Below are 27,875 nucleotides of genomic sequence, written 5' to 3' on the forward strand. Positions count from 1 at the left end.
AAAAATAATTTATGTCCGAAAAAAATTAAAATATACCTTGAAATTTTATAGAAAATCATATATACCCGTAAATAATTTTTTTAAGAAATCAAAAGTCAAAAATATAAATTTAAAACTAATTTTTTCACTTCCGTTAAATGAAGGGTATATGTAAGCTCATTTTGTAATGGTAGGGGTATATGTGAGCCGTTTGTTTAACGGTAAGGGCATATATGAACCACTTTCATAACGAGGGGCTTATCAGCTCCAAATGACAAAGTTGAGGGGGTATATCAGGCCCTTTTCCCTTTATTAAATTCGTATAAATTGACAGCGATCGAAAGTACTACTTCCCAAGACAGAGTATGACCGATTAAACTAATATCCCAAAGATATAAGGAAGCAGATTTGGTAATCTAAGGAAGAAACTTTATAATCAAATTTGACATATGAATGTAAAGTGTGTGTACAAAAATCTTGGTTAATATTGTAGTATTTGCTCAACCAATATAAATTCTTATGGTTTTTAAACCCCAATTAAATGGTATCCCAATATAGATAACAAGTATATAAATTAATAAGGATAATAAAAGGCAAAACAAAACATAAAATAACAAAAAACAACTCAAATTAAGATAAACTGATTTGCATGTCATTATAATCCCCACAACTTGAGCTCCAATCTCATATGATTAAAATCACAAAAATAGCCACAATAATATGAAACCTGTCAAAATAATTAAAAAAACAACTCAAATTAAAGGAAATAAAATATAAGTGTGACAAATTAAATTAGAATAATAATTTTTAAAAATATAAATATTTTTATATAAATAATAAATAATCACCATTTTATTTTCGTAGTAGTTGTAGACGATGGTGCTGGAGGAGGCGGAGGTACTGGAGCTACAGGGCTTGGTACTGGCTCTGGCTTTGGACTTGGTGGTGGTGGTGGTGCTGGTGGAGGCGCCTGCACAATTCCTATAATTTTCGAAAGTCAAATAAAATGACATTATATCTTTTGTACCAAAAAGATTATAAAAAAATCTCTTTTTTTTTTACATAAATAAATTTATTTAAAGAAGAAAAAAAAGAAACTAACCACAATAGAGTAGATTTTTAGGGGGAATGAGTTCTTTGGCTGGATTAGGATCAGAGTCATAAACTCTAATATAAAGTTCTTGTCCTAAGAACCAATTTTTCAATTTTTGTGACCTTAAATTCCACATCCCTGGATTGTCTAGATATACATATACAGCTGTCCATCCTTTTGGGTAAACCTATAAATATATAATTAAAAAAAAAATCATACAATTTTAGCATATACTATAAAGTTTTAGGGATTTGACTATAGGGTTTATCGAAAGAGAGAAATCAATAATATAGTTAGTTAGTCACCTGAACAGTAGAACGAACAACTGGATCATAAAGATTATATGTAGATCGCGATTCAGGTTTCCAATTTCCAAAACCATACCTAAGATTTCAACAATTGAAATAACAAAATTATGATTATAAAACTTTATTTACTATAATAATGAAATTAAAAAAATTATTTTTTGTCATAATAATAAAATGTTACCCAACAACGAAGAAGCTAAATCCATCCAAATGCCAAGAATCCATGACTTGTAACTCATTCTTAAAGACAATTTCTAGCCAACCTTTGTGTTCACCAGACACAACAAATGTTCCATAAACAACCTCCGGTAGGCTAACGTTAGCCGGAAATTTATCGAGCTCGTAAACTCCGGCTCCGTTAAGGTAATAATCAGCCAGTTTCAATGGTGTTTTTGGTGTTGCATAAGATACATTGTTGATGGCATAGTTTATCATACCATTCTTATAGTTCAATGAATTTTGGAGAACAAAAGTTTGTGACAATGTCACATTTGATACATTAAATGTTCCTTGTGGATTAGGCCTTGCTGCACCTGTTGTCAAATTCCACCTGAAAAATAAATAAATTAAAGTTTAGCCTATCATGCAAAAATGGGGAAAAAAAATCTAATATACCAAAAAGAAAAATAAATTTAACTTCGGAATCGAGGGTAAAATTCAAAAATAGTCATTTTCAGAACGAGTAATTGATAAATAGCTACTTGCTGAAAAATAGTATTTGGTGAAACCATAGACTGTTATGGATTTCAAGTTTAAAAAAGCTAAACTATGTCGTTGTATCAAGGACACTATCATAGAGTTTCACCTTTTTTAAGTTCACAATCAATGTAAATGTAGTGGATTTTAAAAATTGTGACAATATCATAGATTTTTTCACTTGTTTAAGTTTGAAATCCACTATTGTATCATGGTGTTTCCCATCAAAAGTGGCTACTTTTCAAAGAATTTTTTAAATATTGGGTATTTTTTAAAGTTGATCTTAAAAGTAGTTTTACCCAAGTGGATGGGATCATTTGCAATTTACCTCTATTTTTGGTTGGTCTTTTATTTATGATCATCATAATCACAAGGTTATATTTTCGTATCATAATATCCCGCAAATTATATTTGAACATGACTTTAAGTTATGTCCACTAGGAATAAGTTCGATTCCAAAAAGGCAAAAATGAAATTCAGCTCATTTAAAGGACAAATTTTAAAGATCGACCCATTTGAAAGGCAAAACGGGCAATTAATCGAATTGGATGTTGCAACTAAATGGGCCTACCTGATGGATCTAGCTTGACTGATAGAAAAGTTCACATCAAATGGGTCAGGCCCATTTGGAATAGGCCCATCAGCAGATTTGGTTGAGTTTTCATAGTGTAATACACCAATAACTTGAAGAGTTTTGAGTTGAGTTGAATTAGCCATTTTTGCAGTTGCAACTATGTAATAATCAGCAGCATCTTGATCAGCTGTGACAAGAACAGAATATGATTGGCCCACGTGGACGTCGAGAGAATTTAACGTGATTTGATTGGTGTACGAGCCTTCGGTTTCCACCAATAACATGGTATGGTTTTCGATTCGAAAATTGAAACTCCATTCACTTCCCACATTTGAAATCCTCAATCTATACGTTTTTCCTGAAAATCAATAATAAAAAATGTCAATATATATTTGTTTGTACAAAAATAAATTTGTGATTTCTTACTAGATGGTCATTGTGAGAAAACATTAGACCGCGATCTAAAAATTTATTGACGTTAGACGCCAGTCTAATGTTTTTTCAGTCCCAAGAGTTATATCTGCACAACTTTTAAAATAGAGACAACATTTCGAGAATCTTTAAAATAAAAATAAAAAAGGAGGGGAGGGGGGATTGGGTTTATTACCTTGATTTATTGTGAAGGATTCATTGGATTTTGCTTTTGGATCTAAATATGAACCTTTCCCATTCATAAGCATCATGTTTGGAGTTTTATTGTAGCCTTCATGTGCCAACTTGTTTCCAATAACCTATTCATTTTTTTCAAAAATCTAAAATAATTTAGTTAAAGGAAATTTTAACTTTATTTATGCAAGGAAAAAAATAAATGTGAACAAATATAACTTTTTTGTTAGAAAGATGAAGCATGAAAATTTAGTATAACATAAATTATAGGATGACAACACTTTTGATCCCTAAGTTATTGATAAATTCAGCTTCGGTCCTTATGATATATGACTTATCATAATTAACCGTCAATCTATTAAAATGTGTGTTTAGATATTTTCATGTAGAAAATAAGTTATATGTGAATATTCGTAGAATTATATTATCATCAAATATGAAGTAACAATACAAAGGGATGGAACGTATGAATAAGATTATTTACCTTGAAGCTATTTTCATACCAATCACCAATTAGAAGATCGAAATCCCCTTCGGGCTCCGGGAATGGGGGTTGGATCCTGACCCGATTATTAATTCGAATTGGGCCGAATCCTCCACCGGCCTTTTCGTAATGTAGGCTTGGGAAATAGAAGAAACTTCCAATTTGGTCTTTTAATTGAAACTCATAAGTCCAATTAGTATTGGGCCGGATCGCGCAATTGGTACCCGAAACTCCATCTTGCCACGAGTTATGCCTTTGTTGGATCCCATTCCTATAAGGCCCAATAAAGAAAACTTGCCTTGTTATAGGGCGTATCTGGTACGAAGAAAAATATTTTTCACGAAAAAATGTGTTGTAAAAGTATCTTTACATAATTTAAGCGAAAACTATGGTATGGAAGTGGAATTGATGGGCCGGACAAGACGGGGAGGGGAAGGAGAGATTGGGCTGAGTTTGGAGGTAGGGAGGATTTGCAGGGTGAAGTGATTTTACATTATAATAAAAATAACTTTTAGCAGCAATAAATATGCACATTAACAAAGAGCGCTAAAGTTTTTACCAATATCAGTTAATTGTCGTTGAATCTAATGTCGTTATAGGCTTTAGTGACATTTACAAAGAGTGTTAATTGCCTCTAACAACGTATTTAGCGACAATTAATTATTACCATTAATTAATTGCCACATTATTAAAAATATTCTTAGAATTTACCATGTAATAAGGACAGGATATTTGTCCATATCATTGAACACATTGACATGAATATTATCATTGGTGGTTGCATTCAGTAGAGGTCCAGGAAATTTACCATTGATAGTTATCACCTGAAAATAAAATTATTAAAATTATAATACATTGTAAATATAAAGTCGGCGAGTTCTGAATGAGTATTAACTATATGTATGAATTTATTTAATTTTTTTGGCATATCTATATATAATTTGAGTGTAAAGTAATGAATTTGATTAACTTCGGCCAATCGGCCTACATCCACTTTTGGATTCACTAACATAGAAAACATGGGCGGATGTAGACATGAATAACGAGTTAATTAAAACCTAATGACTTTGATTCAAATCGTGTATATATTGTATCAAAATATGTACTAAAGTTAAATTGATAACCTCAATACATGGCACTTGAAGTAAGTTACTCCTAAAATTATATCATCTGACTTTGCCCTAGATTCGTGTTTGCATTCACTAACATAAAAAAATAATTGAGGGGGGATATAAAATTGAATTACGAGTTCGATCAGATCTAGTGACTTCGATTCAGACAGTGTTTATGTGTCAAAAAATTCACGAATCATAGATACAAAAGTTAAATTCATAATCTCAATTACAAATCATATGTATATTATAGTCCTGACTTTGCCTCTAATTTCAAACTCATTTGCTAGCACTCAAGACCATGTCCTAAAACCCAAAAGCTATAATTCTGAGTCCTGACTGTGCCTCTGAATTCAGAACCCATAAAATTTAAATTCTAAATATATTTCCGATACAAAACAAACTCTAAATATAGTAAAGATAAAAAAGAATTGTAAGAGTTTTGAGATCATACTGGTTGATCCACAGATACTGGTTTGATATTATTGTCTTCATCAACATGCCACTCAAGAAATATTTCTTCTCCATTAATAATATTAATTTGCATAGAAAAAAAATAAAATAAAACCAAGAAAAGAACTAGCCATATTGGTAATTCTTCCCTCATTAATTCTCTCCTTAATAACTTATAAATCTCACTATAATGATGATTAATGAAGTTATAAGCTATGTTTTAGATAAGAAATTAGGCAAAATATGAAAATTAGATTCTTATAAAAAAAATAATCATAGCATTGTTTTTGTCTAAGAAAAATACAACTATACATTTGCTGGAGCCTGCTAATTATTTTAATTAGAGAGGGCCTTTAAATAAGGTTAATTTAACTTATTTGTTATCGATAGGATATTAACTTTTGTGAATATTTTTATTTCCTTAAGAAATTATTTAATTTAAAAATATTTTCAGAAAAAAGACAAACTAATAAATTACAAATGTTATAATACCATCCAAATTTTTCTCATTGTAATTCTCTCTCGTAATCCTCTATTCCACGTCGATGTGTACTCTCTACGTCTTAAAATATTTATCACATTTCTCTTTTAACAGACAAATTATTAAAAAAATATGATCTATATTTTAAAATGTATTTTTTTCATGAAGAATTGCAATATACGGTAATTTTCGTAGTTTTAAAATATTTGGATTTTAATTTTATAATATTGAATGGATTTAATTAAATTTATGTTCTTAAATTAATTAAATTGACTCTCAACAAGCGAAAACGCGAGTGTTTCAAAAACATCAATTGAATTGAAAAAATTAAATTAAAATAAAATGAAGAGGTTAGAGTAGTTAATCTTCCACGGCCTTTTGGTACATCAATTTAGTTAAATTGGTAATGAATAAGTACTGTTACGTTAATCTACAAAATGTATTAAATTATAATTATCGATGTTACTTTAAAAATATTTACGTATGACATGTTAATTATCCAACTTTCAATTTATTACATCGTAAAATTAAGTTAGTAATTAAAACTAACTCAAATATGCCCATAGATCATTTCTAAATATTATCACGTGAATATTATGCAAAATGAATTGTTACTAATGTTACATCTTTTAGGGGCAAAAACTTGAGAAAAAACCCCAAAATATAGTAAAAGAGGCATACTTTTGCTAGCTTTTCCAAACCTAGTTAATTGTACCGTCCATAATTCGTTTATTTATTAACTCAATTCTTTTCAACTCACTCGTTTAACGCGCCTTCATATCGTGCATCTCTTCCATCACATACCCATTTACAATCCGCTTAAGTCAAATTTGGAGGAACTTTATTACCAATTTAGATCCTAACTAATTCAAATTCAAGTCAAAACACCCCACCAAAAGGTCCCACTTTGGGAAAAGTACTCCACCAAAGAGGATTTTATTCGCGAGCTAAAATCATAAACCTTTAATTAAATACTGAAGAATCACTTACTACTCCACCAAAAAGGATTTTATTCGCAAGATCAAATCTTAAACCTTTAATTAATAATAAAAATATACTTACCACTCCATCAATCCATCAATGAAAAAGATTTTATTCGCAAGCTCAAATCATAAACCTATAATTAATAATGGAGAAGTACTTACTACGCAAAAGGTGATGTGTACGTAGTCTTCCATCCTTACCTCTACCTTCATATGCTGTTTACGGTAAACCTTCGACTCAAGTCTAAGGTATCAAAGCAGGTAAGAGAGAAATCCAATAGAGAAAATGCAATAACCAAAACAAAGGAAACAACAGGTAATAACAAATCGAAGAATAAGAAAGTAGGAGAAATATTACTTATAACAAAAAAAAAATTGTTTTGATACAAAACTTGTACATCTCTCCACAAGATGATGATATATATATATATTGTACATGTTTATATTGAACGACTTTCTTTAAGCCACAAAATTCATTTGGTACAAGTCCTGTTACATCTCCCCATGAGATAAAAGAGGCTTTATGGCACCATTCTTGTAAAAGATTTTAACAAATGAAAAAAAAAAATCTTTACATCTAAGTACACGAACGTAATCTAGCTACGGCAAGCGAAAAAAAGAACAGTACCTTCACTAGATTGATCGATGAGCTTGTCGTCTGACTGCACATCCTTGTAACGAGCATCACGCTCCGTTCAAGAGTTTTCCTCTGAACTGCAGTATAGTTTAGCACAAGTATATCAACTAGGAGCAACAGTTTCCGCTACGTTGAGACTTGTGCACTTCTTTCTGTTTCAAGATTGGTTTTTTCACTACTGCAGAACCTTTCTCCACTAGACTTGGTACATCTAGTATCTGTAAGGGAAATTTGAGCAGTTTTAGCAAACATCAAGTGTACGGAATCACACGCTGCAACAACTAGCTCGCGAATTTGATGAAGCAGCCAGAAGAGATCACGCAGAATAGTTCAAAGCTCGTCTCTCCTGGCCGCTTCATCAAGTCTTGAGATACTTTGAACTATATACTATCAGAGACGCATAATGCTTCGAAAGTGAAATATTTGGCATAAGAACCAAACTAACAAAAAGCATAGTGTGGCGTTAGTTATATCTCATATTTTAAACTTTCAGCAATTAACACATCAGCTCAGAAGGTATAGCTTTGCAAAGAGTTGTTTCCCTGCATGTCGAAATAACTAGATACAATTCTACATAATAGTAAGGGTTGAGAAAAGTTGAAAGGGTATTGTAGACGCGTGTATTTACGTCTGAAATCTTATTAAAATATTATTCTGTTTTGTTGTCTATGAACAATTAGCGAATTTTTTTTCACTAGTTGCTTTTTGTTTACCTCTTCCTGTGTATTGGCAAACCAAATATCTATACACGCGGCTACAAGAAACTACGATCAACTATATCTTTAACCATAGTGGAGAAAAAGTGCCTTTGAGGAGTACCTTAAGTGTGAGATCTTTAAAACATAGCTGCACGTTTTCTCTTGTCCTAGCGCTACATTCGAGAAATAAACAATTGTGCTCCTTCGCAAATGCCAGGCCTTCTTCTCTAGTTACAGCTCTTTCACTATCCTGAAATAAGTTATGTCAGCAAAATGAGCAAATTCACCGTAATTGAGCTTGAGATGAGAATACTCGAGCATGATTGATGGGACGGAAATCATAAGACAATTAAAGTGGCTTTAGCAATGTTTTTCGTCAAAAGCAAAGTGTGAAACACTTCAACTTCAACAAAAATTGACTGATTTGTCTAAGTGAACTAGTGGAGCTGTAACATGCATTGATCAGGTTCACAGACCGTGACTCGAGAATATAATTCGTAAATAGGACATTTTTTTTCAAATACAAATAAACCACCAATTTTCACATTTTGTTCCTCATCCTAGGTGAATTCAAACAATAAAATGAATGGATTAACCCAACATTCGATGTCATCATGATACAAAAGGATAAGCTACACTCACCCTATCAACTTTGTTCCCAACTAGCATCTTGATACACTCGGGATTCGTGGAGTAAGACTTTATATCCTTCGCCCAAGTTTCTGATAAGTTTGTAAAGGTCTCTCGCCTTGTTACATCATACACTAAGATTAGAAAAGATCAATATTAGTCAACGTTAAAAATAGCAACTAGCAGTTCACTCCGCAGCAATGACACAAATTAAGCACATATCTATCAATCATAAACTAATTCAAAAAGCAAGAGCAATTATCTCTGATGTCTTACCTAGAATTATTCCGTGAGCCCCTCGATAATATGAGCTTGTTAATGCTCCAAACCTCTCTTGTCCAGCTGCACAGAGATAACAGATACTCAAAACCCTTACTTGAAATTGCATAAAAGGGGAAATTGGCGACTTTTAAGAAGAATAAGTTGAGTAACGTGATATTTATGTTGGTGCATTTTTCAGAAGGCGGCACATGCCTACCAATACTGAACAGATTGTACTGTATACAATTTCCTATATAAAATAGCATAACAGCAAAATTATGTTTTATTACCTGTATCCCAAATTGTTAATTTCAACCTCTTGCCGCCAACAGTTAACATCCTGATTTTGAAGTCCACACCTATATTTGTATTAAGAAATTCAGCTAATAAGCAAAAAGAGTGGCGATTAGAACTCATAAACTTAACATCCTAAATCCGCTTCTGCCTTGATTCTTTCCACGGAAAAAAGCTAGTCTTACTAGTCTATACTTCCACTCATCATAATCCTAGTAAAGAAAGATATAAAAGGTAAAGAAATTAAGAGCATCACAAGTGCAGCAAATACATATAATACTTATTCTATTTCCATAAACAAGCGCAATTCAATCAATTTCCAGAGATAATTAATCATTAGAATGTCAAATATTTCAAAACAAATCAAGTTTGCCAAAAGAACTACTCCCTCTGTCAAACAATTTATGTTTGATCGGAAATTTGCATATGGAATCTTTAATTTTTTTGAATTGAAATTTATATATTTGTAAACTACATAAAAAGAACTATAAATCACAATAATTGATAATTCAAAATGTTCAAAAGATCTATGAAAAATTAACAATCAAAGATAGACTTGTTTGAATCTCGAAATCTGAAAAGTGCCACATAAAATGGGACGGAGGGAGTAATACAAGTCCCATTCCCTGATTAAGTAACCTGAAGAAAACCATAGTGGAAATCAGGTAGGGAGCTATAGCTAGCTCTGCCTATGGTTTGGCTCAAACTCTATATTTGTATTTAAAAATTCCACTTAATAACATAGGTAACTTTATTAAGAACCAATAAACTACGTTTTTCTAAAATCTAGAATCCATTAACTCAAAATTCTAGCTCCACCTATGATCCGAAATCCATCAACTCAAAATCCTAGCTCCGCCTATGATCCAAAATCCATCAACTCAAAATCCTAGCTCCACGCCTCCGCCTATAATCCAAAATCTATCAACTCAAAATCCCAGCTCCGCCTATAATCAAAAATCTATCAACTCAAAATCCTAGCTCCACCTATAATCCTTAATCCATCAACTCAAAATCCTAGCTCCACCTATAATCCAAAATCCACCAACTCAAAATCCTAGCTCCACCAATAATCCAAAATCCATCAACTCAAAATCCTAGCTCCACCTATAATATAAAATCCATCAACTCAAAATCCTAACTCCGCCTCTGGCGGCACGAAAATTAATAGAATCAAACTCAACCAACCAAACACCAACAACAAACTCACTACTATCCCACAAGTGGGGTCCACATAGTACAGTTTGTACGCAGACCTTACCTCTACCGCTCCCTTGTTATTCCAATCAAACTCAACCAAACAAAAAGCACAAACATAACATATATCTAACAAAGATCAAAACTTTAAAAACAACAACTAAAAAACAAAAAAAATTATAAAAAGGGCGTTTGAATTTTTTACTTACCAACAGTTGGAGAAAGATCTTGAAAAAGATGATGTGAAATAAAAGTGAGAAGAAGACTACTTTTTCCAACCCCAGAATCTCCAACAAGCAGAATCTTGAATGAATAATCATAGCTACTACTAAATCCAACGTTGTGATTCTTCCTTGTACCCATCATCAAGAAAACCTTAAAAAAACACTAATTTTTAAGTATACATACTTGAACACTTGATAAAAAAAATCTCTTTTTTTTCTAAAAATCTCACAGTCAAAGTTCGGTGAAAACAAGAAAGAAAAAACCCAAATTAAAAAAAAAAAAAATGAACAGTGGGTATTGAAATTTTTTCAATTATTAAAAAAAAAATTGAATTTTGAAAAAGAAAAAGTAGAATGAAACAAAAAAAAATTTAGAGTTGGCGGGTGAAATAGTAGCAAAATATTTAGTAGGACAAATGTTGTCTATTCATAGAGACATTTGTCAGAACATTTGTACACGCGCCAGCACAAGGAAGAAGCTGATCTTATTTATGGGACCGAACCATTGATATTCGATTCGATATTTTTAAATTTAATTTTAAGTAGATAAAAGTAGATTTATTTTTATTTTAATTTGTTTGTCTTAATTTTATTGTAAAATTAATTAGTTCATTAAGAAGAGAATGTTTCTTTCATTTTTTTTTATAATTTTTAAATTTTAACTTTTTGTGTGTCATGTTTAAGAGTTAAGACAGTAAAATTAAATAATAATTTGATATAATTTACTTAACTTTAATTTGAAACTATAAAATTCAAAAGTCTTGTTATTTACTTTCTTAAATTTTTGTGTCAAATTAAAATCAGATAAATAAATTAAAATAACGAGAGTGCTAAATGGTACCAAACTTTTTAGATTTGATATAATATAATAAAATTTCGATCTAGATTCGATTTTATAATTCAATAAAATAAGTTGTGCCTCTATTTTTAATATATATACATTTTGTTGTTATTTCTTGTTTGTCTTCTTTTGTTTGAAAGTTTTCCACGTTTCCGTGCATTCATATGCAATATTTTACGTATTAAAAAATATTTCCGTAATGATAGTGTTTTTCCATATGATTTGACTAATCATGAAATTTATAAATTTCCTTATAGATAAATGTAAATAATATTAAAAGAATAGTTGAAATTTAGTGTGTCCATATGGAGTAATGTTGAATTTCCTGCGATATTTCGAAATCTAAGTTATAAAATATTCTTGTAAATAGTAAATTTAGTATCGTTTGAAACGTAAAATAAAAATATAATGTATGGACAACTAATTCCGACAATAAGGGGTGATAAAGATGAAAAATATAATAAACTCTTTTGCTGAAAATTTTTTTATTTTGAAGATTTTTTTAAAAAAAAATAGTAATTTGTATTTGATTAATCAATTCAAAAGTTTGACACGGAAGTTTATCAAAAATAATAAATCTACTTTTAAAGTAAGGATAATATTTATGTATATTCTATCCTCTTTCAAATTCAATTTTGTAAAACTACGTATTTATATTATTGACGTTGTCACCTCAAATAATACTTTTTAAAAAATTATAGACAAATATAAAAGCACAAATAAAGTCAAAAAAAATTGAGGATGTCGATACTATATATATAGTTAGCACTCCCTCCCTCTCATAATATTTATTTGTCGCATGCTTTAGAAAAATATCAATTCAAAGGAGTATTTAATCATTATTTTGTTGACTATTTTGCCATCATTTATATTTAAAGATATAATTTTTTTATTGAATATTTAAAAAACAATTATTGCATTAAGTGTAAAATGGCAATAGAATAAATAATTTTGTCTTAAGTTTTTTAAAATAGCAATTCATGTTTTAAAATAATTTTTTTAGCAAGGACCATAAATATTCTATTCTACTATATTATAAAAGGCAGTTAACCTGCTCAAGCAAGCAGCAGGTCAACATGCCTGCTTGTTGCTTGAGGGTGTTTGTGTAATTTTAATATTTTTAGCATTTTTCATTGGCTTGATTTGTACATCTATCAAAATTAATTTGCTATTTTTAATTGTAAAGACAATTTTATCCTTTGTAGGTCAAGTCTATTTTTGTGATGAATCACTTTGGTGTGCGCATACATGATTGCCAAGTGTTGCTAGAATGAACTTTCTTCTCTAAATCAAATTAAAGTTAATTGAATAAAGATTTAACTTTAGTATTAGTTGAAAATTTTCACCTAATTGTTTTAGTAAAATTCAAATAAAAATCGCATTATATCATTTTGATGGTATTTTATTTGTCTTATTTTTTTTAAAAAAAATGATCATATACTTAAAATTATATTTAAATTATCATAAAATACAATAACTAATAACTTAATATATCCGCGTGTGTATTTAAATATACTATGTAAAAAATACTATTTATCATAATAACTGACAATTTATAACATTTACAAAAAAAAATAAAAAAAATTGGTCGATTCTCAAAATTAAATTGCGACATAGGTTAACTGCCTATTATAACATAATTTATCTATATTGACCTGCTGCTTGCTTGAGCAGGTTAATTGCCTTTTATAATATAGTAGAACAACATTTTATAATAACGTAAAAAGTAATATAAATTACAATAAATATTATTTAAAGTACTTAATTATATTAAAAAAATATTTAGCTTTTTAAATTACATATGTGTCACATAAATTGAGACAAAAAGAATAATATGTATTGGGCCGTGCTAGCATGGACTCCTAATATCTAGTTTTAAGATAAGAGGTACAAGATCTCATTATGTTATCTCAATTAGAAACTAAGCCTAAGATCAATGATCATATTAGTTTCCAATTAAACCAACCCCAAGCTGTTGTTTATTCAGATGATCTCATTGAATATTTTTAGTTAACCAACACAGTTGTTAGTTGCCTCGTTGGTTGGGTGTGTGTGACTATATATATATTATATTAGATTTGTATGATTAAATAATCAAATTTCGAAAACTTACTTTATGAGAATTTCAAAATTTTGTAGGGACGAACACTTGTCATGTTGGTAAAAATATCAAACTCAATATGTCGAGTTACTTTAACATGGTTCTCTCACATGCCTTGGTATATTCCACTTGTTCATTATTGTCGATTTAGGGTACATTTAGTTCATCAGAGAATTGCCTAACTCTCAATTCGATTTTTTTTTTTGAAAGTTTCACTCTTATTGATTATGATAACAATCATGATTATAAACAACCTCATAACTATATATAATAGGATAGTATACTCTGCTCTCTTTCGATCCCTACCCCATTTTTGGTTTAAAATTCAAACAAATGTCTTGTTTTGTCACAGTAATCAAAATAATGGGGTCAATCATTAAGATGTTACCGTGATTATAATATGTTTAATGGAAAATGGACAACATATTAATAAAATCCTCTCTATCATTATTAGTGGAAAATTTCAAATTTATTGAAAGTTTTGTTGGCAATCCAATCAATAATATAATTGGCTCATATATTTGCATGGTCCATTTGGGGTGTCTCTATCAATTTGGATCCTAATAATAATAATTACACTTAGCACTCCTGGTTTAATTATCAACCTGTTTTTTCTAATTAAAAATATTAGGACTCTATTACTGCCACTTAAATGATAAATAAAAGGCTAAATACCTAAACAATCTCTTAATTACAATGTTACCCTTTTGGTAGTTGAGTTTTTAATAAATTTTGAATTTAGTCCTTGTGAATTATTGTGATATATGATTAGGCATATTTAACATTTAATTACTCGAAACATGTATTTATAATTTCTTTTCTTATGAATATTCATAAATTTACCATGATAACCAATCGTTTCATCACTTGATTACATGTGTTGCATTAAGTTTGAATTTTACTTCATATTTGACAGTAATAAAGTTCTAAAATAGTCTAATTATAACATGCTTAATTAGACTTTACGAGAACTAAAATCAAAATTTACCAATACTAAGGGACCAAATGTGCTATTAAAATGCATTCATTGTTAATCTAGCAAGTATAATGTACTAATGCAAGGATTAAAATGTGTTTTATTTACTTTCTTTAAGAAAAAATTGTTTAATTCAAGAATCAAGAGTGTTCATTTTAGTTATTTCAGTCCATGTAAATTAATCCACAAATATATTTTATTTACCTTATATTTCATGATAAAAATGTTATAAATATTGATCCCTTCATAATGCACGTATATATTTCTTCTGCAGACAACAACAATGACAATCAAACAATTGTATTGCAAACGGTGAATATACTTTCTTCATCCCAAAATACTTTATCGCTTTAATATGCAAAAATAAGATGGGCAAATATAGTAAACTATTTCTAACTAAACTTTCATATTGAAGAACAACTTCTTTTTAGTAGTGTTAAGTAATAAATAAGTGTAACTTAATAAATAATATCTTATATTTATTATTTTTCTTAATGTACGTGAAATGAACCAAAGCGACACTTATTTTGAAACGAAAAAAGTATTTCAGTATCAAAATACTAATCAAATATTATATTGCTAATGATGAATTTTATACTAATATTAATTTGAATACCTTATACGTCCGATTAAACGATCCATTAATCATTTTCATTCCAATCGTTGATTCAAAGTTAAAAGGTGGAATTTTACTTCTAATTTTGAGGGTCCTATGTTCTTTTCTTTGACCAACTTTAATTTAAATTATCATATTTGATTGATGTCACAATTGTTGTCCCTATATGACCAACTACCTCCAGCCATTTATATTACCAAATAAATCACTACATTGACCCAAATTTTAGTATCTTTAATCCAAATTAATTATAACCAATTATGATTCAACAGATTTTATTAGTGTCGTTTAAGTAACGGAATATAATACATAATGATAATGCCAAGTTACAAGATTATGGCATCTATTAATGGTAGGGATAGTTTATGAAGTGAGTTAAGGATTACTCTCTCCGTCACATTTTATATGTCATCCCTTTCTATAAATAGCTGGACCACAATACTTGTCATTTTATAAAATTTATGCATAAATTATCATATTTTGCCTATTATACCCTTGATAGAATAGTTCATTAATCTTGTCATTTATTAATAAAGTTGATTTAAGAAAACATTAAATAAGGGTAGAAGGGTAAAATTACATCATTTCTTAATGCAAGTGCAAAGTAAAAAGGTGACGTATAAAATGGGACGGAGGGAGTAAAAGATTTTGGATTTAAATTTTAGTTGATGATAAAAAAAATCAATGATTTTTAAATATCTATCCCTATTTTAATTTGATAACACAGTTATTCGATATTTATATGAATCAGAGGTATAGACGTACACCTCGTAAAAGTTAGTTGGGTTGATAATTTGATACCTATAATATATATTTTAATAGGAGGTAGCAAATACCTCGTAAAATTAATAACTTTTATCACAATCAGTTTTTTTTTTATATTATTTTTATCAATAATATCACCAATCTTCAAAGTCTACATCAACTAGCTTATTTGGATTGTTCAAACAAGATAGTTAGTTTGATTGAGAATTTCTACTTTATGAAACAAATAGCTATGAATTGATGGAGGGGTCCTAGTGAAAGGGTATGTGGAGGAAGATGAATTAGTCGTTAAAAGAATTTGGAACATGGTTTACGATAAAAAAACGTTAGAACTAAAACTTGGATACCATGAAGAAGATTGTAAAGCAATATTGATTGTGAAAATATAACTCTGTATATTTTTCAGGCTCCACACTAGAGAAGGGTCATTTCATATCAATAGTTATGATATCTCGAAAAGGACCTAAAGAACTTATATTCTCTTTCTTACCTCTATATGTGAGGCAATGACTTTATTATATAATCATATTTTCTCTATTTAAATTGAGATTGAACTCTACAATTCCTATCTTAGCAATATAACTAATCGTAGATTAATTAGGCTCTAAGTAAATGGAAGTAGTGAAATCAATTTGACATCAAGTTATCAACTTTTATAATCATGTATTTATGGCAAAATGAAACTGTAATCAATCAGAAGTGCAAGATTAATTGTGCACCTTGACACTAAGATAATAGTAAACATGTTACCAACACGGGTTGTGGTGCAGTGGTAGGACTGCTCCATCCTCAATCAGAGGTCTCGGGTTGGAACCCTGGGTATGGAGAAAATCTTTTTGGGAGCGTCACCCTCGAATGTAATCTATAGTGAGCGATCTAGATTTAGTCGATGCTCCAATATACTCCTGACACCCGATAGGAAATAAAAAGTCATTGATCAACATATTTCAACTTAGGCGTAAGAAATTAAGAATTTATTTTTAATCTATGAGCTTATATGTGACATTTGGAGGACATTCCTTTAATTATCAGAACACTAAGATTTAATTAGAATCATTTTTTGCCTAGAGAAGTGAAAAGTACTACTGTAATGATGAAAAATGTTGAATTTTCACACTTTAGCTAACTTAAAAAGTCATCTTCAAATAATTAATTTGTCTAGCATTTAATGAAACTTTTTTAACATTGTAAAGTTGTTTTACTCTTTAGGTAGTTTCATAGTAATATTTATCTAATCATGGTTAATGTTCCATCAAATGAACCTATTTAAATGTAACAAGCCAATTTTTTTTGAATTTTGTAACAGAAAAGTCACTCAACTGGTGAAAATGATGTATCAAAGTCATCATTTTTTTTTATCACACAAAATAAACTTTTTAGCTCGAAAATGTACAAACGTAACATAAAATATTTAAAGTTAAAAGATAATTTATTTATTTTTAAAAATAATTATTTTAATCAATATAAAACGATCCGACCCGATAAACCGCAACTAGCCCATTTGCAAACAATTGAACACTCACAGGCCCAGCCCACTTTTTAAGTCCATAAAGTTTGGGCCTAATGAGAGCTTTTCTCGGGTTAAGGGTAAGCTTAATGGGTTCTAGTAAAAAAGGTCATTTTCAATTTTATCCCTGTTTTGTGTTGATCTTTAATTTATCATTCTCGTAATAAATAGAGTAAATTATTCGTGGGACATAAGATTATATTTTTATATCATAATATTCCATAAGTTATATTCAGGCATGACTTCAGTTTCTATTTAAAAGACAAAATTTAAAGACTAACCCATTTGAAGAAACAAACGTGTAATTTTATGTAGCTTAAGTGAGTTAGAAAAAAAGTTATAAGTTTTTCCTTTTTTAGATTATCTGATATTTGAAACCTATTAACCCGATTCTTTAGATTTGCATGGTATAGTATTCATTGCAGTGTGAAAATGTTTCCTTAAGAATTTCATTCCATTCTCAAAAATCGAATCCAAAATCTTTTAAGAAAAATCATAGTAATTTACTCTATAAGACGACTCACTTTTGGCACATCTTATCTTTCCTAAACAAATTGTTTAAACCCTAATAAAAAAATCCTAGATAAGTGTATGAAGGTTAGAGATCATTTGGTAGGGCGTATAAAAGTAGTACAAAATAAAATGCATCAGTTCTATTAAAATTATTTAATTTTTCATATATCCGAGTTAGTCAGGACCTTAATACGCACACCAATAATAATCAAATAAAGAATAAAATAAAATTATTTTCTTAGTCTATTTTAAGATGATGTTACTTGAGGGGCATGGCACCTCAATTTTGGACCAGTCAAAGGGTGGCAGTGTGGTGTGATTATTTAATGTGGCTCCACTAATTAATTAATTAAATTCCAGTTTGAGGGGCAAACTATTATTTTTATTTTTAAATAATAAATTCTAAAATATTATATATATATATATCTATTTGTTTGCTTGAGCAAGAAGAGAAGACGTGGACAAAAAAAAGTTATTTATTTAATATGCTTTTTACTTTATTGTTGACTAAACTTGTTGCCTAAAAAGGACCTATATTTCTCTATTATATTCATTCAAACCCTTTTTTATTTTCAAACCTTTTTTCCTTTTCCTCAACTTTCTTCTTTTCTACTTTTTCCTCCATATTTTATGTAAATATTCATGACCAAAGTGCTAGCTTGTCTTTTGGATGCAGCAGTAGAACTGCTCTATTTTTAATAAGAGGTTTTGGATTCAAATTTTGAGGAATGAAGAAAATTTTATTAAAAGCATCGCTTCTAAATGAGTTCTACAATGTGCAATCTGAATTTTGTTGGAGTTAGGTGGGAAATTAAAAAAAAAAGTCATGAAAAAAGAAAATTAAAAAGATTGGAGTATATATGAACGTTTATTATATTTAATTTTTGAGATAATTCTCAATTTAGGAACACTTAGTGCTAAAGTCACTGAAGATAATTATGTAATGTTTTTTATCTTATAGATTAAGTACGGATATTTTATTAGAGGTTTCTAGTCTATTTTTGTATGATTATATTTTTGCACTAGCATTTGTTTACAACAATTAGTTATTATTTTTATCAGATTACTAATTATAAATTAATATTCATGAATAATTTGATTGTGTGATATTTTTTACAAAATTAGATTTCTTTTCTTATAATGTTATACTTTTATTTATCAATAATATATATTTTTGGAGTATCTAGAATATAACGTTAATTTAGGCTTTGTTTGGTTTTTATTCTTTTTTTATGCTTTTGATTTCTTCCTTTTTGTTGTTTTCCTTGTATTAGATTCTTTCTAACCTTTAAAACTTGTTATTTTCATGGAAGATTTTTGCTAAGTGATGGGGATATTGTATTTTCTGTTATCACCTTTCATTGAGAGCAATATTTTGAAAACTTGTCACACAATTTTTTTTATAAAAAAAATGAATTAATATTAGCCAATTGAAATTAAATACGTCTAGAAATTGAATTTCCTTTTTGAGATTTTAAGGATTTGGAATTATATTTTGTGTTTGACAAGCAACTTTTGTTGCTAATAAAATATTGAGTCCCCTAGTTATTTGTAGGTAAATAAAAACAAAAAAAATATGTATTTATTAGTTTTAAATAGTGAAGTGATAAAAAGACATGGACTATAAGGGTCTATTGTATGCAGTCTTACCCTACATTCTTGCAAGAAGTTATTTTCAAAGTTCGAAGACGTGACTTGGTGATCACATGATAATAACTTTACCAGTAATCGTTATATCAAGATTCCACTTTAAAATAGTGAAGTGAAAATGTAAAGAAAAAAAATTTAATTACACTAATATTCCTATAATATCATTCAATTTTGGATCACTTCTTGTATTTTAATATCAAATACTTACCCTATTCCAAATACTATGGAAATCTTACCCTTACTCCTAAACTATGTGTATTGAAATATAATTATCAAAAATAAATTAGAATTATATATTATCTATTTATTTATTTAATAGGGGTGCTTAGTGCAATTAACTCCCAAGATAAAAAGAATCTTTAGGTCTATAATTTGGAGAGTTTTGATATTTGGTTCTGGCAAAGAAAGATTTAAATGATTGATATAATTAAACATGCAAATAAAATTAAATTAACGTTAAATATAAAACAAGTCAACTAATTGCTAGTTACGTATTTGTATTTTCATTCTCCTCTTCTAAAATCAGCTCAATTATCTTCTTAGCTTCTTTATATAAAAATTGGCTTTCTTACCATTTGTACTGTTTAAATGATTACAATTTAAAAAAGACTTTTAGATTGAACTTGTATTAAAATATGTCGTTATATTTGTATGGTTATATAGCACTTTTGAAATTTGCATGTATCTCAACATAACACTTGTGTCACTAGTAAAACTTCTCATTAAAATAATAAAATGAGAAGTTTATAGTGTTGAAGAGTCCTACTTTGGGCTCTTACACGATGAATGATTTCTTTATATGATTTGAATAATTTTCACCTCTTAAGCTAATATAGGGGTTGAATTAAGTTCAACGGCTAATTATGATCTTGTCCCCCTCTGCACCTCAGCCACTCTTAAATTACCCACGATCCATCTTTTCGTCCTTAGAGGTATATATTTACGAAGATGGGTTACTGATTTCTTACAAGGTGAATATATATATATACGTATGTTCTATTTATATTATAGGAGTGATCCTTACATCTTAAATAGATATTGTGATTTAGATAAATTTGGTATCCATTCTTTACCTAGAGATAGATGTTTTCAAATGGGATAAGGGTCTGAAATATATCTGAATTTTGATTGAAATTGTTGTTACGATATCAAATTTTGAAAAGGACCTTTTACCCCCTTGTACTATTTAATAGTGTATTTTAAAGGTATATATGTGCCCACGTGGACACATTACTATTTATAATTATGCATTATTTTTTATGTCCGCGTGGGCACATATATGCCTTTAAAATCTATTACCCCCAGACTATTTAATACCGTATTTTTTACCCCCTGAACTATTTAATAGTGTATTTTAAAGGTATATATGTGCCCACGTGGACACATTACTATTTATAATTATGCATTATTTTTTATGTCCGCGTGGGCACATATATGCCTTTAAAATACACTATTAAATAGTTCAGGGGGTAAAAAATACGGTATTAAATAGTCTGGGGGTAATAGGTCCTCATTAAAGTTTGGTATCGTAACAACAATTTCGGCTAAAGTTGAGATATTTTTCAGATCCTTATCTCTTTTCAAATAAAATATTATATACTAATTAAAAAAAATCGTTCCACATTAACCAAATAACGTCATATACAAGGAAATAACAAGGTTCTAAACTAAAAAGGACAAAAGTAAAATGAAATGAATAATATTTTTAAATAATTATAAATTTTATTCAACATAAAAGGCAAACGAAAAGTGGAAAAATATTTTTTCAACGTTCGATATTCGTTTTAGGATTGATTTTTAAAAAAGTACTATTAATCTTGTTTTAAGAAAAAAATAATATTTTTGGGAGTTTGGGATGTGTAACAATTAATGGAAGAAACACGAGGCCAAAGAATGAGAGGTTTCTTAACGGATGGGCAAAAAGGGGTTTACTTTACTTGCACTTCTTTACTACTTGAATACTTTATTATTCTCTCTCACACACACCAATGTCCTTCATTTTATTCATATTCACACTTTACTTTACTATATTATTGGTGGCGTAACTGTGTTGATTCAAGAGTGATCACTCAAATATCTTATGTTAAAAATTATATTAAAGTTTTGAATGTTTTTAATATTATTTCTAATTTCGTCAGTTTATACTATTACTTTCCTCATCTCAAATTATCTGTCGCAGCTTTTAAAAATAATATGAATCATATGTAGTTTAGAAGCTTAAGGATAAGATTATTTTTTAATTTTATCTTTAATAGTAATTATTCTTAAAGATTATAAATACTTCAATAGAGTAAATATTTTATGAAGATAAATTTATCTTAATGTATAATAAGGTCATATGTAGTTTAGAAGCTTAAGGATAAGATTATTTTTTAATTTTATCTTTAGTAGTAATTATTCTTAAAGATTATAAATACTTCAATAAATATTTTATGAAGATAAATTTATCTTAATATATAATAAGGTCCTAATTAATATTTTTTTTTATAAACGTATAAAAAGAAAAAAATGAGAGATAATTTAACATCGAGGGAGTATCAATGATTGGGTTACATTGATTTTATTCCTATCACCAAACATTTTAAAATTCACATCTTCATTTATTTATTAAAAATACTACTACTAAAGTTTTTGTATCTGTGGGTCCCTATGTATTCTTGCACAAGTCACTTTGACCAACAAATAAAAAACAATTGATCATGCAAATGTCATTTTCAGGAAAAATCCAAAAACTCTCTCTTAAATTATAAAGTTTATGTTTTGGTTATTTTTTAATTAAAAAAACTAATAAGGTATTGTTTGAGTGACAAGAAAATCATGAGTACAATAATCAATAATTTTGCGCCTAAAACTAGTAATCTTAATAATCTTATATAGTATATGTATTGATTTTATACGATCCATCAAAGATTGTAATAGGATGTACATGATTTATTCATTTTTAACAAGAAATTTTAGGTTTGAGTTAAGTATAAGAAAAATCACTACTCTCTTTTATACAACCAAGCTTTCATTCATTTTTTTAATTAGATAATATGATTTTGATATTAGTGTTTTCATATAACATTGACAATTAGTTATACAAACGCAAAGGGCTTACACATGGTTGGTGGAAAACAATCATACGAAAGTCGACTGTTATGCCTCACATTGTCCTTCTTGAACATCTCAGGAAAGGCGCATCGCGTGCATGACAAGTCATATGTTGATTTAGCTTGACCTAAGTATAACATACCAGAGAGAGATTTGCATAAAAATAGAATTTTTGAGAGAAATCATTAATTAAGCTTTAACTTAGTTAAATTTATTTATTTTGCACAAATGGATTCATAACCAACATTAGGTAGTAAAATCTTGACAAACTATCAAAATCTCAAATTGATGGACACACCTTGTCTTGTAACATGAATCACTAGATATTTCTAACCAAATCTTAATTGATCATTATAATATGACCACAAATCTTATTAGGTCTCAATTGATAGACAAAACTTGCCTTGCCATAAATCTTGGCTTCTTGAGGAATCACCATAATTTGTATTGGTAGCCAAATTTTGATGAAGCGATAACGATGGATCTGATAAAGGACATACTAACATGAATGAATAAAGAAGAATGACTAACATATTTCTAGATCATTATGCTTTCGAAAAAAAATGAAACAAATGATACTTAAAGCAAATTACACATTAAAAAGAAAATCTTTTCTTTATATTGCAAAAATGGATTCGCAACCAACATTTGTAGCCACAAATCTTATTAGGTCTCAATTGATAGGCAAAACTTGTCTTACCACAAATCCTGACTTCTAGAGGGATCACCATAATTTATATTTGCAGCCAACTTCTAATGAAGGACATACTAATAAGGATGTATAAAGGAGAATAACTGACATACTTCTAGATTATCATGCTTTCTAAAAAGTAAATAAATGATACTTAAAGGCAAATCACATATCGAAAAGAGAAAAAGTACTTGATAGATTGAAACAAAGTACTTGATAGATTGAAACATACTTTCATATAATACATTAACATAATCTAGTAGACAAATTCATGAGTTCTATGGGGCCATAAACTATATATTTTTTTTTAAAGATTCTATCAATGTTAAATGTAAATTAAAAGTAGAAAAAAAAAGTATAGTAGAAATGAATCATGATGCCAGCTGACTTAAAGTGGACTATATGCACCAATTAATTATGGCCGTATTTCTCACATGATTTTGAACTGAATTGGGCCCTCTAAACTATTTTTTAAATTTTTTTTTTTTTGAATTGTCTTCTTCTGGTAAATAATTTTATTTTTTTCTTTCTTTTTCTATTTGTTGAATAATACTTGGTTAACTTTTTAAAGCTTTAGAATAACTTGTCAAAATTGACAAAAAATGTCATTCCTTCAAAAGAAAAAAAATAATTGTCATAATGAAAGCCTGTATATACTCTGTGGAGTATTTATTAAATTAATGAAAGATGATATCAACCACAAAAAGGAAAAAAGTATAGTTGAAATGATTATTTTTATTATATACATTTTAATAACTTGCCATGCAAATCATATACAATCAATCAACTTTATCTAGGTGGGTAATGATTGTATTGTGTTGCTTCAAAAATCATACCTATAAAATTACAATAAATATCCTATGTAAATTTTATATGTAGGGTCTTGAAAAATAGAATATAAGAAGATTTTATCTTTATCTTTTATGAGGTAGAAATTGACTTGAAAGAAAAGAGAAGAATTTGAAGTAACTTATAATTTTTTTTTGTTATATAGTATAATATTTTCTGTTTAATTCTAAATAATTTTAAAACTTTGTCCCATTGTGTACTTTTTTTTTTTGAGAATTGATAGCCTAAACACCTCCCAATTTTCTACTTAATTTCTAGACCAAAGTTTTTTTTTTAGGGTTTAGTGAGTAGTGGTTGCAACGGGACTTCTTTAGAGAAAAAAGAACTTGCATAAGTTTTTTTTTTGAAGGAGTTATTTTCTATTAGTAAGTTATTATCAATTTCGGTGTATTTCATATGGTTGAAGGTCCTATTGATACAAAGTGATTTAGAAAGAGTCTTCTTTATCGATGATGATTGGTCATGATATCTATAGCTTTGATTTTTTTCAGCCAAATTCTGATTTTGTTTTGTTTATGCAGATCGTCGCGCCTAATTGACTCGACCCTTTTTCCTACCCCGTAAACTCTAACTTTATTTTGTTCTGTACCATCGCTTGAATGAAGATACTCAATCCACATAGCCATGCATTAAGTGAATTAATATTTATGAAGTTATATAACTTTTATGTCCCAACTCTAATAAATCATTCCTAATAACATAACTTTTTGTTAGAAAAAGAATCCATGGAAAGGGAAAATAATAAGAGCTTGGTGCCATTCTCAAGAAACCTAGACAGTTTTAACACGCAAATACTTATACATAATTTTAATAATTAAAATAGGTGAAAATGCTTTTTAATTATAATTATATATAAAATGATATATGTCTATAAAAGATATTCCAAATGTATATGAAAGATATGTTGGAATTTATGGGCTTTATATATATTGTGTAATTAACTAATTATATAATACATAGGTATGCTATTGGTAATCATTGCTATCTTAAAAAGGTTGATTCAGAACAATAGTAAGGTTTAAAATTAAATGAATCTAAAGGACACTTCATAAAGTATGACGTCTTTTATATATTAGTTTCTAATTTAATGATAGTTGTTAAATTAGAAATACATAAAATATGTGCATACATGTATAAATAGGGTTATGATCTCGAAATCACGTGATGTTTTTTTTAGTTTTCTATTCTTGAAAATAACAATACAATTTGCATCTTTACTTGGAAGATCATTAATCTATTTTCAATGAATTTAGAACGATTCTACTTTCAGTATTACTTTCTTGATGATTTGATATGACATATAAATATTTTTTTTAAAATTACGTATCTCATCTTTTTAAGTTCTGGTTCTCTCTATATCGTATTTATTATAATTGTGCAATGGTAGATAAACATTTTACTTCCAAACCACACACAATTAATCTTCAAAACCTAAAAATCCCCAACCAAACTCTTTTAACATATAGTAGGAAATAAAAGAGCTTAAACTGTCCCTCTCTCAACTAAAAAGGCTTTTGAAAAATGTCATTTTGTGAAACCACCTAGAGCCTTCTTCCAAAAGTAAACAGAAAAAAAACAAAAATAGAAGAAAAAAAGACGCACAAAACAAAATAAAAAGTGAAGTTAACGTGAAGAACTTCACTTCTTTTATTTATTTCATTTCTTCTCATATATTTTATATTTACTTAATTAGTAATTTTTATGATAAAATTAGTTAAACATAGAGTATGATAAGGTTAACATTGAGATTTATAGTTTAATAGTTACTCGTACTTTATTTGTTTCAATTTATTTGACTTGATTCAGAATATGAAGAATAAATTAATTAATATTTGATATAAATTCAAATATAATTTGTCTTCAATATGTTTCGATTACAAGTGTTAACTAAGTGAGATGTTCTTTTGATTTTCCACAAGATATTTTATACTTTCTTTAGCACTCAACTAATCAAAATTCGTGCTGAAAAATTATCACTTTAAACACAACTACATTGTATCTTTATTAGGAGAATGATAAGCAGCAAAAATAGAATTCGGAGTGCTAGTTAAGAAATTTATTTTGGAAAAAGAGTATCTCAAGAACTACAAAAAAAGATTAAAAATGAAAATAAAAATACTTATAAACTAAAAAGGATTCTGAATGCTTTTAACTTAAGTATAATTTTTCTAGATCAAATTATATTACATAAATTAAAGCAAGTAGTTAGTAATATCCTTCTGTTCCAATCTAAATGATAATGGTTAACTAGACACGAAATTAAGTTGTTTTTTGTTAAAAAAAACATAATATAAAACAAGTCATAAATATTAATCATCTCATTAATAGCATCAATCTAAAAGTTAAATTATTAGTCAATATAAAAAATGTTACCTTTTAATTTGTTTTTTTCTTAATTACTATTTAGACAGTCAAATGATATTTTCTTTGATCATAACTTTTTAAGTGTAACGTACATTTAAAACTTTAAATTATCTCTTAATATAGAAAAATTGTTACTCCCTCCATTTCAATTTGTTTTTTTAGTTACTATCTAGACAATTAAAAGCTACTTGCTTTGATCATAATGGTTAACTAGACACGGAATTAAAATAGTTTTTTTTTTTTTTAAAACACTTATAATAAAAAACAAGTCATAAATATTAATAATCCCATTAATAGCATCAATCTAATCCTTCCGTTCCAATCTATATGATATATAATGGTTAACTAGACACAATTTTTTTAAAAAAAAAAAATCTTAAAAAAACTTGTAATATAAAACAAGTCATAAATATTAATCATCTCATTAATAGCATCAATCTAAAAAGTTAAATTATTAGTCAACCTAAAAAATATGACTCTCTTCATTTTAATTTGTTTTTTTTCTTAATTACTATTTAGACAGTCAAATAGTATTTTCTTTGATCATAACTTTTTAGTGTAACGTATATTTAAAACTTTAAATATCACTTAATATAGAAAAGTTATTACTCTCTCCATTTCAATTTGTTTTTTAATTACTATCTAGACAATCAAAAGCTACTTGCTTTGCTCATAATTTTTCAAATATTCTAGATTGTTAATTATTATGACTTGTTATACATTTCATCGAGTATAACTTATAGTACTTTTTATATAGCTTCTAAATTTCTAAAAATATTTTAAATTATTAACTATTATAACTTATATTACTTTTTATATAGTTTTAAAACATGTAAACTACATCCAAACTCACATCAAACATTAATTAATTCAATCTTTTTACTCTTAATCAAATCAAATAAATTCAAACATATTTTTTTTAGTTGTTGATGTTATTGATTATAAAAAAAAGAATGGAATATTATTTATATATTTTTTAATTTTTCATTATAATCGTATTAAAGTCTGATTAAATTCAAATTTACACTAAAAAAAATTATATTCAGAATTCAAACTCGAAATATCAATTACAATCTCATCCATATATTAAAAAAAAAAGAAGAAAAAAAACAAAAGAAAACAGCTAAGCATCTGGTCACACAATAAGTTGCCTATAAGTCATTTATCTTTGCTTTTTTGTGTTTAGCCCTCACCCCCCC

The 27,875-nt window shown here is 28.2% G+C and overlaps 2 protein-coding genes across 2 annotated transcripts; both read right to left on the minus strand.

The window, feature by feature from the left end:
• Positions 1-1,076: 1,076 nt before the first annotated feature.
• On the minus strand, positions 1,077-5,399 carry LOC102585777 (monocopper oxidase-like protein SKU5). Its single transcript, XM_006361656.1, has 8 exons — positions 5,307-5,399; positions 4,452-4,564; positions 3,741-4,011; positions 3,258-3,381; positions 2,648-3,008; positions 1,562-1,930; positions 1,378-1,456; positions 1,077-1,259 (listed from the first exon to the last, which is right to left on the minus strand). Exons 1-8 carry the CDS (start codon positions 5,397-5,399, stop codon positions 1,077-1,079), a joined length of 1,593 nt encoding a protein of 530 aa, XP_006361718.1.
• Positions 5,400-7,197: 1,798 nt separating this feature from the next.
• On the minus strand, positions 7,198-10,983 carry LOC102581925 (ras-related protein RABC2a-like). Its single transcript, XM_006361647.2, has 6 exons — positions 10,696-10,983; positions 9,286-9,354; positions 9,011-9,076; positions 8,747-8,868; positions 8,226-8,354; positions 7,198-7,624 (listed from the first exon to the last, which is right to left on the minus strand). The coding sequence occupies exons 1-6, from the start codon at positions 10,850-10,852 to the stop codon at positions 7,514-7,516; spliced, it is 654 nt and encodes a 217-aa protein (XP_006361709.1). The 5' UTR covers positions 10,853-10,983; the 3' UTR covers positions 7,198-7,513.
• Between the last annotated feature and the right edge of the window lie 16,892 nt (positions 10,984-27,875).

The sequence above is a fragment of the Solanum tuberosum genome, unplaced genomic scaffold, assembly GCF_000226075.1.
Source record: "Solanum tuberosum cultivar DM 1-3 516 R44 unplaced genomic scaffold, SolTub_3.0 scf00365, whole genome shotgun sequence".
NCBI lineage: Eukaryota > Viridiplantae > Streptophyta > Magnoliopsida > Solanales > Solanaceae > Solanum > Solanum tuberosum.